This window comes from Panulirus ornatus, chromosome 7 (assembly GCF_036320965.1).
Source record: "Panulirus ornatus isolate Po-2019 chromosome 7, ASM3632096v1, whole genome shotgun sequence".
Taxonomy (NCBI): Eukaryota; Metazoa; Arthropoda; class Malacostraca; order Decapoda; family Palinuridae; genus Panulirus; species Panulirus ornatus.
The window spans coordinates 28,296,151-28,314,660 of NC_092230.1; the positions used below are offsets into that span (position 1 = coordinate 28,296,151).

The 18,510-nt window shown below is 45.3% G+C and overlaps 1 protein-coding gene across 1 annotated transcript in view; it reads right to left on the bottom strand.

The window, feature by feature from the left end:
• The window catches only part of LOC139749471 (uncharacterized), a 36,520-nt gene extending 28,367 nt beyond the window's left edge, over positions 1–8,153 (bottom strand). The window contains exon 1 of the mRNA XM_071663378.1: positions 7,107–8,153. Within this exon, the coding sequence (XP_071519479.1) occupies positions 7,107–7,179 (73 nt within the window). The 5' untranslated portion in view covers positions 7,180–8,153. The remainder of the gene's footprint in view (positions 1–7,106) is intronic.
• Between the last annotated feature and the right edge of the window lie 10,357 nt (positions 8,154–18,510).

Consider the following 18,510-nt stretch of genomic DNA (forward strand, 5'->3'; position numbering starts at 1 on the left):
CCTGGTGGTGGACTTGAGAGAATATTTGCAGAAGCTGGTAAAATAGTTTTTGGAAATGTGTGAAAGGTTGAAGTTGAGAGTTGATGTGAATAAAAGTAGGGCACTGAGGTTTATTAGTGGGGTAAGACAGATTGGCTTGTGTGTGAACAAGAATAGGGAAAGCCTGGAGAAAGTGAAGTGCTTTAGATATCTGGGAGCGGATGCAATTATGGTAGCTGAAGCGAATCATAGGGTGGGAGAGGGTGCAAAGGTCATGAGTAAATTGAGCGTGGGAATGGGAGGTCGATATCTGACGGGGAAAAGTTGAGTATGTCTAACGATACAGCATTCTCGAAGGTATTGTATGGTTGATAGTCTCAAGTCTTGAATGCAAAAGAACGGAAGAGGGTGGACGTGTTGGAAATGAAATATCTGAGAGAGTCGGGTTGATCATGTAAGAAATGACAGGGTAAGAGAGATGTGTGATAGCAAGTGGATTGTTACGAAAGAGTAGATCACGGTTTGCTGAAATGGTGTGGTCAAGTGGAGAGGATAAGCGAGGAAAGATTACGAGGACCTACATGTCAGAAGTGGAGGGAGCAAAGGAGAGAGGAAAACGGAGAGGATGTAAGGATGGAGCTAAAGCATCTGCATCGTTGACAGCTAAACATGCAGGAGGGTGAGAAGCATGCATGGGATGGAGAGAAGTGGTTTATGGGGGTGACGTATACCCCTGGGGATAGGGGAGAAAGAATACTTCTCACGTATTCCCCGCGTGTCGAGGAAAGCGACTAAACGGAGTGGGAGCGGGGGCTTGAAATCCTCCATCTTAGTTTTACTTTTCCAAAAGAAGGAAAAGAGAAAGGGGCCAAGTGAGGATTTTCCTTCTGAAGTCCTCTGCTCTTGATGTTGCCTCGCTAACGCGTGAAGTGGCGAATATGTGTGTGTGTGTGTGTGTGTGTGTGTGTGTGTGTGTGTGTGTGTGTGTGTGTGTGTGTGTGTGTGTGTGGTTTCAGAAGTGGTAGAGGATGTGTGTATCAGGTGTTTGCTTTGAAGAAGGTATGTGAGAAATACTTAGAAAAGCAAATGGATTTGTATGTAGCATTTATGGATCTGGAGAAGGCATATGATAGAGTTGATAGAGATGCTCCATGGAAGGTATTAAGAATACGTGGTGTGGGAGGCAAGTTGTTAGAAGCAGTGAAAAGTTTTTATCGAGGATTTAAGGCATGTGTACGAGTAGGAAGAGAGGAAAGTGATTGGTTCTCAGTGAATATTGGTTTGCGGCAGGGGTGCGTAATGTCTCCATGGTTGTTTAACTGCATGATGTCTCCAGAGTTGTTTAATTTGTTTATGGATGGGGTATTAGGGAGGTGAATGCAAGAGTTTTGAAGCGAAGGGCAAGTATGCACTCTGTTTTGGATGAGAAGGCTTGGGAAGTGAGTCAGTTGGTGTTCGCTGATGATACAGCGCTGGTGGCTGATTCGGGTGAGTAACTGCAGAAGTTGGTGACTGAGTTTAGTAAAGTGTTTGAAAGAAGAAAACTGAGAGTAAATGTGAATAAGAGCAATGTTATTAGGTACAGTAGAGTTGAGGGACAAGTCAATTGGGAGGTAAGTTTGAATGGAGAAAAACTGGAGAAGTGAAATGTTTTAGATATCTGGGAGTGGATTTGGCAGCGGATGGAACCATGGAAGGGGAAGTGAATCATAGGGTGGGGGAGGGGGGCGAAAGTTCTGGGAGCGTTGAATAATGTATGGAAGTCGAGAACATTAGCTTGGAAAGCAAAAACGGGTATGTTTGAAGGACTAGTGGTTCCAACAGTGTTATATGGTTGCGAGGCGTGAGTTATAGATAGAGTTGTGCGGAGGAGGGTGGATGTGCTGGAAATGAGATGTTTGAGGACAATATGTGGTGAGGTTGTTTGATCGAGTAAGTAATGAAATGGTAAGAGAGATGTGTGGTAATAAAAAGTGTGGGTGAGAGAGCAGAAGAGGGTGTTTTGAAATGGTTTGATCACATGGAGAGAATGAAAGAAGAAAGATTGACAAAGAGGATATATGTGTCAGAGGTGGAGGGAACTAGGAGAAGTGGGAAACCAAATTGGAGGTGGAAAGATGGGGTAAAAAAGATTTTGAGTGATCGGGGCCTGAACATGCAGGAGGGTGAAAGGCATGCAAGGAATCAAATGAATTGGAACGATGTGATATACCGGGGTCGACGTGCTGTCAATGGATTGAACCAGGGCATGTGAAGCGTCTGGGGTAAACCATGGAAAGTTCTGTGGGGCCTGGATGTGGAAAGGGAGCTGTGGTTTCGGTGCAATATACATGACAGCTAGAGACTGAGTGTGAAGGAATGTGGCCTTTGTTGTCTTTTCATCGCGCTACCTCGCGCACATGAGGGGTGAGGGGATTGTCATTTCATGTGTGGCGGGGGGGCGACGGAAATGAATAAGGGCAGACAGTATGAATTATGTACATGTGTATCTATGTATATGCGTGTGTGTGTATATATATGTATACGTTGAGATGTATAGGTATGTATATGTACGTGTGTGGAAGTGTATGTATATACATGTGTATGTGGGTGGGTGGGGCCATTCTTCCGTCTTTCCTTGCGCTACCTCGCTAACGCGGGAGACAGCGACAAAGTATAATATATATATATATATATATATATATATATATATATATATATATATATATATATATATATATATATATATATATATATATATATATATATATATCCTTTTTTCCCTTTCATACCTGATCGTCGATTCCCGCTCCACCGCACCGAGGTAGGGCCAGGAACAGATGAAGAATGGCCACATCTGCTCACAGTTATTCTCTAGGTGTCGTCCCCTGTACACTACATCGTCACCCTAATTTGCCTTATCCTATATAGCATATCTCTCATTCTCCTATATTTCCATGCGACTGGAAAAAGTGCAGCCTTGGGCAACACGAGCCTTTGAAAATAGAGGACTCTTTCATAGAAAGGCTGGAGAAAATTTATTTATGTTAGGTGAGACGACTCGGGCAACTGAAACCCTAATCAAAGCCATCCCATTAACGTTATATATATATATATATATATATATATATATATATATATATATATATATATATATATATATATATATATATATATATATATATATACATACACACGAAAGTGCACTTGGGAACTTGTCGCGTTTCATTGTCTTCGCTGTTATCAGCAAATTCTAGATCACGCGCACCACTGTAACCTCTTGCAATATATATATATATATTTATATATATATATATATATATATATATATATATATATATATATATATATATATATATATATATATATATATATACACTCCTGACATGAGAATCCCTTTTACGGAACTTCTGAAGTGCCCGTAAAGCCAGCCACGTCCGTCGGCTGGGACGACACATAAAAGCGTGGTGACGCTGTGTTTGTCTTCGTAGGGCGAGTGGAGGGCAAGTGAGGAATATTACTCACTATCTCCGGTTTAGAAATTACATCTTGGACATGACGGGTCTAGTGATACACTGAATCAAGAGCAAGTGACTTGTATACATGTTTGGTGAGATGAGTATCTGATAGGTGTATGCCTGGTGAAGTGGGACGCCAATATCAGGATTAGGATGATCGGTTGGCTAGTGATTACTGAGTCCTTACAATACACAGACCTGGGTGCCGGGCAGTGATATAGGATATTTGTTTCGTTGTGGATGTGCTGAAGGTTTGCAGTTACCGAGCAACTAGTGATTGTTTTCAGTGCTATGTCACGAGATAGCGCCAAGAACAAAAGACCAATCTCATTTGCTCGCATGCACTTTCTAGCTACCCTCAGCCAAGCCCCACTGACCTTTCCTTGGTTTCTCCGACCTCTTCATATAACTTGGTTCAACCCACTAATAGCAAGTCACCCCCTGCATATCATATTGCTCTAAATCGCTCTATCCCTTAGATGCATCACACCCTCCTGCATGTTAGGACCCCGATAACTCAAAGGATCTTTCATTCCATCCCTCGATTCCATTTGCGGTTTTCATCTTGCTCCTTACACTTTTGACACACACCTCCTCTTTGTCATTCTCTCCTCACTAATCCATTGCATAAGTCATAACCGCTTCAAAGCACTGCGTTCCGTATCTCTCAGTCATACTCAGCTTCCTGCTTCTCTCCTACATTATCATTCCTTATATATCAAACATTCCTCTCACAACACATTGGCCTCAAGCATATCACTTCCATCACATCCATCTTCTTTTCTTTTATATTTAGGACCCATGGCTCACACCAGAGCCATCAAACGCACCTATCTTTAACCCTGACAGACAATCATCTCTTTCCACACTCTCCGCAGAGCACCTTAGCCTCCCCACCCACCGTATGACTTACCTCACCTCCTATAGTTCCATCTGCTGTTATGTCCATCTCCAGGTAACTCAGACATTCTACTTCCTCTTGGTTCTCTTCAGTGACACAAGCACACTCAAACTGAACTGACTCTCGTCACTGCTTAACTTCATAACCTCACTTTTTTGGTTTCTGGGCTTGTGTAATAATAATAATAATAATAATAATAATAATAATAATAATAATAATGATAAAAAAATAATAATGATAATAATAATAATGATAGTAATAACAATATAAAATAATAATGATAATAATAATGATAATAATGATAATAATAACAATAATCATAAGTGACAACAAAACAATTATAATGATAATAATAATGATAATAATAACAGCATTAATGATGATAATAATAATAATAATAATAATAATAACAGCAATACTACTACTACTACTACTACTACTACTACTACTACTAATAATAATAATAATAACCAATAATGAAAATACATGATGATAATAATAATAATAATAATAATAATAATAATAATAATAACAATAACAAGAGCAATAATAATAATACTGATAATAATAATAATAGTAATGACAATAATAATAGCAATATTATATAATGATGATAATATATTGGTCGCTCGGTGTTACTGGGCTCCGCTAGCTTGTAGTGCGAATAAGTCGTATGGCGAGGCCGCATCATCGTCTGTTGACCAGAGGGAGTACACTCAGTCTCCCGGAGGAACGTCTCGTTTTAGTGTAGTTCATACTGTCCCTCTGATGATGATGGCAGTGTTGCCTCAGAGCAGAAGGAGCTCCATAAAAGGGGCCGTACTAAGACTGCCAAAAGACCTCTGACACTGTCCTACATGAGAGGCTGGTCAGAAAGCTGGAATTTCATGCAGGCGTGAAGGAAAGACTCCTTCGATGGATCAAAAAAGATCTTAGTAGAAGGGAACTTAAGTCGCGGGTCAGAGGAACTTTTTCTAAGCAGGATGAGGTCACTAGCGGCCCGGGTCTCAGGGTTGTTGCTATTCTCGATATAATGTAAAATGACTTGCTAGAAAAGCAGGAGCCACACCGGACCATGTTTGCCGATGATGTTAAGGTCACGAGATATGAAGATTGCATCACCTTACCTAGGAACTTATACAAGCTGCAGAATTGATCTGGTACACGGATGAACGAAGTTCAACCCCAACAAAATGCTGAAGATGGGGTACATTGTAAGGCCTGGATGTGGCTGTAATGTGATAGGTAGCAAGAACCATGGGTCTGTATTTGAGAGGGACTTGGAAGATGGCATAGTATGCAACAAGTTATCAGGACACAACGGCAGAATCATAAAGGAGGCAAAGTGTTTGCTGACTGATATCAAAACTGCAGTTAAGTAGATGGATAAGACATTAATAAGGAGGTAAACTGTTTGCTGATTGATATCAAAACCGCAGTTAAACAGATGGATAAGATATCAATAAGGTGGTAAATTGTTTGCTGATTAATATCAAAACAACAATTAAATAGATGGATAAGAAATTAAACCTGAATGAAATCAAGCCTTTTAAGTTTGGCCACTTAAGGAAACTGACGCAATAGAAAAGATCCGGAGGAAAGCAACAAAGATGGTACTTCACTTATGGGAACTAAGTTACAGGAGAGAGGTTAGAGGTCATAAAAGTTAACAACCATGGGAAAGAGAAGTGTATATGGAGACTTGAGCACAGCCATCAAGATTCTAAACCAGTTTGACACCGTCGACAGCGAGCAGTTCTGTGAGTGATTCAAAGGAGGAGCAAGCATAAGGCAGAGCAAGCATGACGTGGAACTCATTCCAAAAGATGTAAAGTACCTCAGTAATACTCTGCTTTGCCTCACTAGTCTGTGAGTTCCTGTAACTTCTCACTCACAAACAGCCTCGAAGGTACCCAGGGGTCATCTGCTGTTTGAATGCCTTTGTGCTCTTTGTATCTGAGCAATGGATGAATGGAATAAAATAAGGACTGAAACTGAATGTGGTCAGCAAACAGACGTTTAAAACGTTGTATAATCGTATAGAATGTTCGAGAGGTCGGGAGCCCCACGAGAGTAAAGCTCCCTCCTCGTACAGTACAAAGAGGTGATTATAAAAGCCCTAGTTTATCCCGCTTGTGTTCACAAAACGTGCAGTTTATCCCATGTTCACAAGTCCTTCTATCTAGTCCGTAATCACAAAACTTACAGTTTATCCCGTTCATGCTCACGAAAACTTAGTTTGTCCCGCCATTGCTTACAGAACAAAATAGTTTATCCCACGTGCGTTCACAAAAGACCAATTTTCTACTCCGTCAGTGTTCACTAAAGACAGGTTATCCCGCTTTCGTTGACAAAACACCAAAACTCTCCACTACCAGTGCTCACAGAGCACCATGACTTCAAGAACATCAAGTGACTTTAACGCACTACACGTGTACAGTTTACTTCTCCCCTGTAAAGTTTAAATTGGGAATTTGTTCGACTATTGTTTACATTTACACCTTTGTTTTGCCATAGTTGTTTCAAAGATCACCGGAGATTTGTTGATAATAATACAAAAATCCGTAAAGGACTGAAAAATCCCCTTTATCGTTCCATTCAACAAAATATATTCAGAAATTTTCGTCCCACATCACAAAACTCTATGGATGGAAAACAAGAGCTAGTCAAAGCTGTAAGTTGCCTTGATGGTTTGAAAACTAGGGGACGAGAGAAGCCTTAGTACCTACCTGCAGAAGCAGCCGCGATGAGGACACCCACCAACACCGTCTTGATCTTCCAGACGTCTACTTCGCCGCACATGCTGAAGGGCGGCTGAAGGTCCCACACGCCAGAGTGATCAGCCGCTTGCAGGTGCGACGCGGGGATACTGGCGGGCGGCGGAGCGCCGGGCTGCTGGTTGTTGCTGGGGTTCGGCCAAGCCTCAGCTCAGGCTCGAGCTGCGCTGGTCTCTATAGTCTCAACGTGAAGTAATTTTCAAGTTGAGGTGGAACGAGATATAGGAGTCTACGTGGGATGACTTGAAGGTCTAACTCGGGGTTATATGTCGGGTCTAACTGACGGTGGATTCTGGGAGTTTCATAGCGTGAGGGAACCTCGTGCTTGGGTCAAAGTTCAAGAGTGCTGTACGGGTGTGGGAAGGATGTTGCACAAGTGAGGATCCCGGGGAGGGGGGAAGAGGGAGGGGAACAGATATGTGTGACGGACTTGACGCTGGGTGACGGAGGGTGCTGGAGGGCGTGCTGGCGGTGTTACGTGCCCTCCAGCAGGATGGTGATGACTATGGTCGTGCCTGTAGCGTCCAGGTTTTGCATGGCGGCGGTGCTGCTGCTGCTGTTGCTGTTGCTCGATCAACGCTCTTTAAATAAGGTGCAGTTTTAAGCTCTTGGTTGAGAGCTGTTGCTCGATACTCCTGAATCAGACGGTTATGGCTTCACCTGTGTGGCGGTGGTGACTAGAGACCGAGAAGCAGGTGTGGTGTGTCAGTGCGAGTCACCAGTTGTGTTGGGGAAGAGCAGCGTGTTGAGCACTACCATCACAGTCGGCGGCCACAGCCAGACTGGCGCAGCCGGAGAGACGCGCGCCGTTTTCTCTGGCGCTCCGGTCGGCTGGGCGCGGCGTCTCCAGTGAGAGTGTTGCGGCCAGGACAGGAAGCACCTGTAACTTGTGCAACGCTCAGCACCAGCCTCCACAATATTTCCGGCGGGAAGTGTGGTGGTGGTGGCAGTGACGGCTGCACCTGCCGCTGTAAGGTCACCCCACCACCACCCACCACATAACTGCGGTGGAAAATGCAATCTCTGATAGGTGGCGTCCGCCCGTGTTGCTGGCCGGGTGCCAATACCACCGCTACTTGGCTGCGGTCAAGAGACCTCGCTGTGCTGACCCGCTACCCGCCACTGCCCTCACCTCACAGGAGGAAAATGGTCAATATTCACCAAAATCCTGGAGCTGAGATGTTCGGCGTGGGAGCCGGCCTGATTTGCGTAGTACAACTGGTAGTGTGCAGCGAGGCGTTGCATCCTCCTCTCCCACCCCTCCCAGACAGCACCCTCCCCCCACTATAACCTACCCCCCCACCTGCTCTCCCCCCTCCATAAGACTAGTCACTCGGTCACTAACACAGCCGCCGCACACACACACTCACACACTCACTCACGCAGCCTACGAACTCATCCGTGGACTTGTACTTCGTTCGCGGAGAGTGCAAGACGACAGAGGTTCTGTGGAGCAGGGTAGATGTATCAGAAGGGTCGGCTGGCTGTCCTGTGTGGCCCGAACTGTCCACACAGTGAACACATCCAGGTCTTTCCTGCCTTAAAGAGTATTCCGTCTGGCTCTGGAGAGCTTCCGTGTTTCCTGCGCATCAGTGCGTGTTTCCATTGTTTTTTCTCTGATAAAAGTAATATAGTGTTTTTGTGTCTCTTATTTAAGGGTTGTTTTGCCTTTCCGGAGTATGGTTGGATAGTTTTGTGCGTGTGTGCACGTGTTGGCGCGGGTGTACACTTCGCGCGTGACCGTACGCCTAAACAGTGAAGCAGATCACTTCAGATATATCGGATCCACTCGGCAGCTGCGCCCCAACACTCCCTCCCGGTCCCGCAAATGGCAGGTTAAATGACCCCGATACCTGGTGCCCAGGGTGGGGCCCGGGGGCTGGCGGCTCATCTCCGGAACCATCCCTCCCAACACAACGACCACCACTCCCCACACACACACATACTCTCCTTCCACTCCCCCTCTCCACCATACCCTCCTTCCTTTACTCCCTCCCACAAGACCTTCCCTCCACTACCACCACTCTCCCATTCACCAGACCTTCCCCCACCAGCCCGCCCGCCATTTTCCCGCCGCCATACTGCTCACATTTCCTCAGGTTAAGTACGGTAGTTTCCCGCGCTTTTCTGCGGGATGACCCAAACCGCGGATGGCGTGAAGGTAGTAGATGTTCTACTCCTCCTGTGACTCATGCTCTTAAAATAAGACGAAAAAAAAGACAACGTTTTCGCGTTTAATTCCTTAAAAATCTCCACAAATGCGGCAGCAGTCACCAATCCCAACTTACACAGGAAAAAAAGTTCGTTGCAAGTCATTTTTCCGTCGTATTCTACTGGTGGCATATCCGAGGCTGATTACCAGAGCCACTTGCCTTGCTATCATTATCCTTAAACACATCCTTTGCTGGCTTCGCGGAACTGCCGCCGTAGTCATTCAACCCACGAGGGACGTTAAGTGCTAGTTTTATATATCTCGAAGGCGTGTGGAAAGACGTTAGGGCGTTCTGTGGGTCAGCATTGTCGTGGCCCGCTAATCCGTGCGCGTGACTCCCACGCAGAGACAAGTGTTTGGGAACCAAACTGAACCGTATTTTTTTTCCCCTGTCATTATGATTATTGAACTTATCTGCATATAATAAACTTGACATTGCGCGAGGGCGATTTTACATTTGTTTTCGAACCACTTGAGTGGTTCTGATACTAAGTCTATAGTTTCGTTAATACGTTGAGTGCAAGCCAGTGCGGTGGACACTTGGTAATCATCTTTTAAATGCGACTGAGGCGTCGGGTTGCAGCGGTTAACGCCTCGTCGTTCAACTCCTTCAGGTCGACGTTATGATCCGCCGGTACGCCGGTGCGGCCCTGGAGCGCGACGCTACGATTCCTGCGTAGGAGAGCCTGGCCTTTGACCTGACCAAAAAGGGTCAGGTCCAAAGATCACGCCATCAGACGCGAGAGTCCGTTCAAACGCAAGGGTTCACACCGTTGTGCTCCGACATCTAAGGGATCAGGTTCTCGCAGTTATGGGTCAAGTAGTAGTACTCAAGAAGTAAGATAACAGATTATCACACCTGAAACGTTATCATTAACTTCAATGGTTGAGGCGCCGGTACTCAAGGGCAAGGTTATCGAGACACATGGCTCAGACATCTTGCTATCATGGTCACAGGTTACCGAACCCCGTGAGGGCAGTTAATTACACTCCAGGGTTGGACTATCGTACTCTGGGTTATCGAACCTGGGAACTGAACAATTACACTCGAGTAGATAATGGTAATGACGAGTTAAAATACTGTATTTAAAGGTTTAAGTAACAGTTATTCAAAGGATAAAACAGCCTCTTTTTAAGAGTGAGTAATGGTAATGTACGCACATAATTCCTGTAAAATTTCTGAAAATGAAAAGACTGGATCATTAAAAGAAATGGGGGCGAGGAAAGAAAACTGAAGGTCTTATTTGTAAGATAACAAAAGGAGATGTATGTAGCTAAAAGAAATGGTTGTAGGTAAACGAGATGCCAGTGGGTCCTTAGGATCTATACAGTGGGTTCCGTGGGGTCAAGCCACTGACACCCCTCCCGGGGATGCAGTCCGCTGGGATAGAATGATTTTCTTTGCTTATGAAAGGGGAATTCTCATACGATGTTTACTATTGTAATTATCTATTGAGGAGAAAAGTTATATTTTCCTGTTTGACAGGATAAACGGCAATGATAATGAAGTGTTTGTTAGGTCACGAACGTTTGATTTTTAGGCCATGAACGTTCGTACTTATGAAAGTTTAGTTGTAAGTTTATTCTATATCTTTTTCCTCATATTTGTTGAATACGTCCACTACACTAGATCCCTGTTGGTCGATTTAAGGTGAATTATATTTCTTTACTGTCGGTGACTATTTGCCTGTGTTATTGTGTAGCTTGCTCTTCGCTCAGCATGTTTCACGTGTCTACTACAACTCTGTTGGTGGAGAAGTGCTTCCTCATGTCTCTCGGTACACTCCTCTTGCCCACCTCCCAGTTATGCCCTCTTATCCAGCGCACCTCCTCTGCTGTCGAAGAAGAACTGTTCAAGGTTAACGTTATTGTCAACATGGCTTCTTAGAATTTTTTTCGAGTGTGGTTAAGTCCAGGGCATCCCTGCTTTCTTCGTAGCTCATTCCTTTCAGTTTTTGTGTCGTTCATTTTCGAGTCCTTTGGATCCTTAACAGCAAATCTGCGTTTCTTTGGGTGAAGAGACGAGACCGTTGCGGAATATACCAGTTTAGGACAAATATTCGTTGTTCATATTTTCCTAAACATGTAGTAATATGCCATGAACCTGAAGTCCTGACACTGACCAAAATATAGGCTGCTTCCCTCACGATCCTTCTCATGTGCCCTGTTTTGTCTTATCATACGTTCTTAAGTTTCTTTCTGTCTTCCGTCCTTATTTTGCGATATATATTTCCTTCCTTCTGACATCTTCTGTGACATAAACCATCTCCATAATGACTAAGATTTCCATATATCCTACTTTCAGTATAACGTTGCAGAATGAAAACCATATACGACCTACTCCTTTCCATGTTCAGTCTGTCTAAGCCTGTCCTCCACCGACTTTAGACAACCTCCATTAACTCGTCGTTAATCACATCTCTGTATTCCAGCATGTCTAGCAGGTCCTTTTTTACTCTGGAGCATTCCCCATTACTGTTGCCTTCGAACTTCAAAATATGTAATCGGCTCCGTTATCCCGGCAAACTTTATGATACTTTTCACTTAGTAACCAACAGCTCCATCGACTCCATCAGCACTCTGGGTTTGGGAGTGTTGACTTCCCTTTGGGTTGAGCATCTATCTTACCTCATATACCTCCTCTTTCCTTACCTCGGTCTCTCATTCTGCCTCTAAAGACCACTTGGGAGCCTCAACTCGGCTTCTGTATAGTTGAAGTTATTTCATCCCTGAAATCTTGTAGAATATCTTCCATATTCGATGGTCCATAAGATCTGTGGCTGGTCGTCTTGAAAACCAAATCTATAAAAGCCAAAAGGCAAGGTTGGTTACCTTGCCTCGTCTGGAGTGTGTATCCCTTCTTCCGCGCCTTCTGCCAGTTTCAAGAAGGTAATGTCCTCGGCTTCTCGCATTGGGTTTAAAAGATCCCGTAGCCATGTTGTACAAATCAACTGCACACCATTCACTATACTTAGTTATTTATCAGATTACTTTTTCTTTTAACCAATTATCGTTTTTTTTTTCTCTCTCAGGAAAGGCTGACTAATATTTGCTTTCACAGACGGAACACTTACAGACGCTCTCGAGCTCAGAAGTGAGCACGGTTGGGTGTTTGAGTGCGTGAGAGTGTGTCGTCGGACTAATCAGAGTTCACTGTACCTGAGGTAAAGGAGGGTTGGGGGAAGAGAGGGGTAGCGATAAGAGGTGGCTGCCCCCTGAGGAAATATGTGCCCCCCCCCCCCCCCCCCCAGCACCACAGGGTGGGTGCACCCTGTGAGGAGAGGTGCCTTCAGCAACACAGGGTGGGTTCGACTCGAAATGGAAAGAGGTGTGCCCTCAGTACCACAGGGTGGATGTCTTCCGAGGGGAGAGGTGCCTCCTAGTACCACAGGGTGTGTGCACTCCGAGAGAAGTGCTCTCAGCACCACGAGTGGACAAAGAGAGAGAGAGAGAGAGAGAGAGAGAGAGAGAGAGAGAGAGAGAGAGAGAGAGAGAGAGAGAGAGAGAGAGAGAGAGAGAGAGAGAGAGAGAGAGAGAGAGAGAGAGAGAGAGAGAGAGAGAGAGAGAGAGCAGGGACACCTAAGCTAACAGTCCAGTGTTTACCTCCTGACTTAACCAAACCGCATGTGAGGCTGACACTACTGGTCCTGGTACACCTGCGCTGCTGATGTTGCTACCCTTGTTGGTAATACTGCTGCCGCTGTTGCTGCTGTTGTTGATGGTGATGGTAGCACTGCTGCTGGCCAATCATCACAATAAAGAATCGACTTCACTTTTAAACGAAAATTTCGGTTCAGTGATCACCATCGAAGATTCGTCCAATATGACAAGACAGAAAAAGTATTTCGGGGCACTGAAAATGAAGAAAATCGTAGAGGAAATATGCTGAGCAGCATAAAGTATTCAAACATCTAGATAAACCATTTTAAGCAAGCTATGCGATCCAGATGATACAAACCACAGAACACTGAAAGAAGACAGTTGGCAAACAGCTTTTTCGTTCACCAGTGTCTTCATCATATACTTGCAGGAAGAGGAAATGCCAGATGATTGGAAACTCGCTTATGTAACACTCATTTTCAAGAAAAAGGAAATACAAACTACACTTCGAAAGTATCGTCGTTTTACCTTCCCTCATGTCAAGATAAAGAGTTAGAAACATTACTTAGAAACAAAATTGTGAAATTTCTAGAAGATAATAGACCGATAACTGATGACCTACATGGATATCGGAATGAAAGGTCACGTTAAACGAATCTGGTTGAACTCTTTAGTCATATATTTACTAGTAACAACTGGAACTTCAGAATACCGTCCGATGATGTATACTTAGACTTTCAAAAAGCTTTCGACAAAGAGCCACAGAGACGATTGCAAATTCATATATAATCTCACGGTACAGGAAGTCCGATCTGTGAGTAGATAAGAAATTGGCTCACAGAAAGAACACAAGGAATAGTATTAAATAGGTAAGCATCCGACTGGCTTTATGTAAAGAGTGATGTGCCACAAGGCACAGTCCTGGGACCCATACTTTTCATCACCTACATGAACGACCTGGAGGTTGAACTCACCTACAAATTTTTTGAAATTTGCCAACGACTCGAAACGCGGAAATATATCCCATTCGTTGCAAGACTGCCTAAAAATTCTAAGGGATTTCAACAAACTGTTGTAATGGTTAGAGACAGTAAAATGATTCCTAATTAGACAAATGCAAACTAATGCCCTTGGGTGCTAACGATATAAATCACTAAGACAAAATACTTGGTAACTCATTGTTAGAAATGAAACAAGGGAAAGAACTTGGAGTTGCTATCAGTAATGACCTAAAATACAAAACCAATGATTTTCTCCATATAACAGGGCAAGTAGAATGCTACGATTGGTAACAGACATATGAATGACAAGACAAAGGACACAATACACATCCTTTATAATGTCTTGCTCAGACCTCATTAGAATACGCTGTTCACTTTACTTCAGTAAAACCTGATCAAAGATGAAGACAAACTAAACAAATATCAAAGAAGAGCAACCATACTGATCTTTTTACTAGGAAATGAACCTTACGAGGAAAGACTCAAAGACCTAGAATTATTCTCTGCAAGAAAAGAAAAAAGAAAAAAGAAAACGGAAACTGTGCGGAGACCTAATAAAAGTTTTCATATAATTGGGACAACATGACGTGCGGAATTCAGCAACCGGTAATCACAGTATGAAGGAAAAAGGGAGAAAATGTAATAGCAACGTGGACATAAGTTATTCTTTTAAAGTAAAGCATTGGAGTAAGTTGTCCATTCTAAAATCAAAGCCGGACATATATTTCAGTGATATATGTTATTAGCGATTAATCATGCTCATGTTTCACCAAATCTTGTTTTTCTTTTTCATAATGCAGCCCCAGAGTAGCCATTTCCTTCATCAGTTACAGAACTTATTTCTTTTGTTTACACTTTCCTATAGAATTACCACGGCAGTATACTTACTTTCCATAGTGATTCTTCTCATCTCTTTAACGGCCGGCATTTGAGCCGGAGGGAAAGGAGGGTTGCAAGGTGCTGTCTGCTTTTAGTATGATGTTTCTACCACAGTCGAGGCAACATATTACATGTAATCTCAGCGTGGACGGTCAGGTCTCCTGTTTACTCTCATTCCCATGCACTGCCATGCTGTGGTAATGCTGTTGCTTTGATTGATGTTACTGCTGCTGTGGATGCTGATGCTGATACTGTGGCTGCCGTGGTTGCTGCTGCGTATGCCTAAGGACACCGGGACTTTAGGAAATAGATCCCCGAGATCTGTGAAAAGGAGTCGTGGCTATAGTTGCCACGATTCGACAACCTACTTTACCTTCACCTTCAGTGACGCGACGGTGTACGAACCGTACCTTGGACACCCAGGCAACAGAAGACATCACGGTGTATGATGAAGTTGTTGCTTTCAAGGCACTGTAAGTTGTGTGGAATGGAAGAGCTTTTGGGAAGGTTTTGCTCAGCTAAGGACTACAGCCTTCAAGGATAGGAACTAGGACTAGAGAGAGAGAGAGAGAGAGAGAGAGAGAGAGAGAGAGAGAGAGAGAGAGAGAGAGAGAGAGAGAGAGAGAGAGAGAGAGAGAGAGAGTAAAGATTCAGTGATGTTGCATGGAAAGATATAATGAATGATGGGGAGACGGGTAGTACATCCATCCTCCACTCGGCTATCGTCATGGGAAGTTCTCGAGTGTTGTTTTGTTCACACTGCTGTCCCCGAGTACCCAGCTGCCGTGCCCAGAGGAGAGTATCTCCCCAATACGCCAACAGGTACTGGGTCACCTCACTTCCAGTGCCCAGCTAGCGTTCCCAAAGGATAGTATCCCCCCAGTTCACCAGCAGGGACTGGGTCACCTCATCTTCAATACCCAACTATCCTGCCTGAAGGCTAGTGTCCCCGCCCAGTACACCAGCAGGCAATGGGTGGCCTCGCTGACCTCTCCTCTCGGAGCCAGTATGGACAACGGCTCCCGCCGGAATCCACTACCCCGCGCGAGAATTTCTTTCCGTCAGGAGATCGTTGACCTCACCTTCGGGAAGCGCAACGCGCCGGGCTCTTCCTCGTTGTGTGATTCACACCAGCCAGCCCACACCACCTGCGTAACACACCAGGCTCCCGCAGCACCTCAGACACCTCTAGCGTCACACACCAGCCTCCCTAGCATCCCTGACACCACCAGCGTCACACACCAGCCTCCACCAGCACCACCGACTCCAGCCGCGTTACACACCATCCTTCTCAAGCACCTTAGACAATACCCGGGTCACACACAAGCATCCATCAGGCACCACCAGCATCACACATCAGCCTACCCCAATATCCTGTCACCACTTGCGTCACACAGCAGCCTACCCCAGCACCCTAGCACCATTTGCATCACATAACAGCCTACCCCAGCACCCCAGCACCACCTGCGTCACACACCAGCTTCCACCAGAACCTCAAGGCACCGTGTAGAGTTTCGGGGGATATTATCGCGCCAAAAGATATGTTGGCCATGTAGAGTTTCGGGGGATGATATCCAGCCAGAGGATAGGCTGGTGTGTACGGGTAAAGCGCGTCGCTGGTCAATGTCGTCTGGTGGAGAGGCTCTTCCCTAGCCGGACGCCATGACGGGTCAACCTGCGCCGCCGGCATCACAAGCGACACCTACAACACACAAGGCAGTCGCGTCGTCACCACCAACAACATCGCCATCAACAGAGGTGATACTCCCAACAACAGAGATGTCGGTGGGCAAGTGATGGAAACTCAGATGGTGACGAGAGAAGGTATGGTGTGGCAGGAGGAGGTGGAACAGCAGCGACAGCAGCACTAGATGGAAGCAGCAGCATCTACGTCATCCTCGGTAAGGGCGACAGGAAATGTACATCACAGCTGTGGCAACAGCAGTGCTGCCTCCACCCTAACCTTCACTCCTCCACCCACCACCACTGCCTCCAGCTCATCCTCCACCTACAAGCAATCCTTCTACCTCACTCTACACCCGAAAGCACTGCTTCCACCCTACCCTCCACCCACCAGCACTGCCTCTAACCCACCCTCCACCCAACAATCACCTCTGCCCAACCACCACCAGGTAATTATCTTGATAATAACGACAAACACAACCACATTACATCCAGACAAATACTTTAATGATAATCATTATCAGTAAATAAGAGGGACAGTATAATGTGTATGTAGATCAAATTTGTTTTTTTTACAGATAAGAAGCTTACATCACTCCCCGCCAGAGCATCCGGCGACTGGGATCGTATCAAGACGGGTTTACCTTTTCTTCTCTCCCATAGGAAATCTCTTCTTACTCAAGGGCATTCCATCATAGCCGCTCACCTGAAGGCTGATGTGTCGGAGGGTAAGTGGGGAGGAGGAGCCTTCTGTTTTACTGATCCTCTTTCCATTTCGATAGATTAGGAGCGTAGGATAGTATCACTGTGCTCCTGCAGATAACCTCGTCACAGACCATCAGGTCTTCTGTTACCTGGACGTGCCATGTACTGCTCCTGCTCCCCGGGCCCTCACCCACCGTACACCGTCATCCCCCTGTTTCCAAGTAGTCTCCGTGACGTCATAGGTTACCATGACGTCATATGTTCTGCAGAATATAACGGCGTGGCCGCTGACGAACTGGTGTGGGTGAGGAAACTTCCCACTGTCTGAATCACTGATAAATCGCTGAACCTCCCCCCATTCCCCGCGTTTACTCCTCTCCACAAGTTCCAGTCCCACGGGTCATTCGTTACATTTTTTTTCTAGTGCAAAACGTACGATGTATTCACCCTCTCCAGTGCCTAAGACTCGTTCACTGCCAGTTCATAATAATGATCGAGAAGCATATGGTATAAATGATTCTTATTCACGTCTCTATGTGGTGTCATCTGGCACATGCGTGAATAAGCAGACTTTCCGGTGTGCATGATAAGGCGTAGGGCTAAGGAGAGGGTCTGTTGAGTCAGGGATGAGTCAGGCGCTGCCTGAGTCGGGTGTGGTACTCATGTGAGTCAGGCGAGGTCCCAGAGGTAGAGGGAGTGTGCTGCTGAGTAACTGTGTCGTAGGTGTGTGGGCAGTGAGTACAGTGAGTCTGTGATATACATGAAGCAGATGTAGACCCAAGCTGGAATAGATATGGACTGTATATAGACCATGTATGGCACTTGTAAACTAAGACCATGGAGACCAGAGACCAGGGGAGGACCATGTGTTGTTTAGTCCGGTGTCGCCTGGGACATGGCCTCACCTCCCTGGTGACCCTGGCTGGACCAGGAAGGTCCGGCTGAAGACTTTCCTCATACGTGAGGAACCCCTACCAGTCGTACACATTCCTAGGCCGGGTCCCTTCCCCCTATGGGGACCAGGTGGAGGTGGTGGTACTGCTTGGACTACTACCACCAACCACCACCATTACTACTACCACCACGCAATTAGACAGTCTGATTCATCTATCAGAAAATCAACCACACTACCAGTAATCAGGAACCAATATTCTATGTCCCTTAAGCAAGCTGCTTCTCTCACCACCACCACCACCATCATCATCCTTGGTCACCACCGTGGTCGATCATCGTTCTTGTTGGCCATCATCAACCATTCTTGGGGTGACCATTTTGG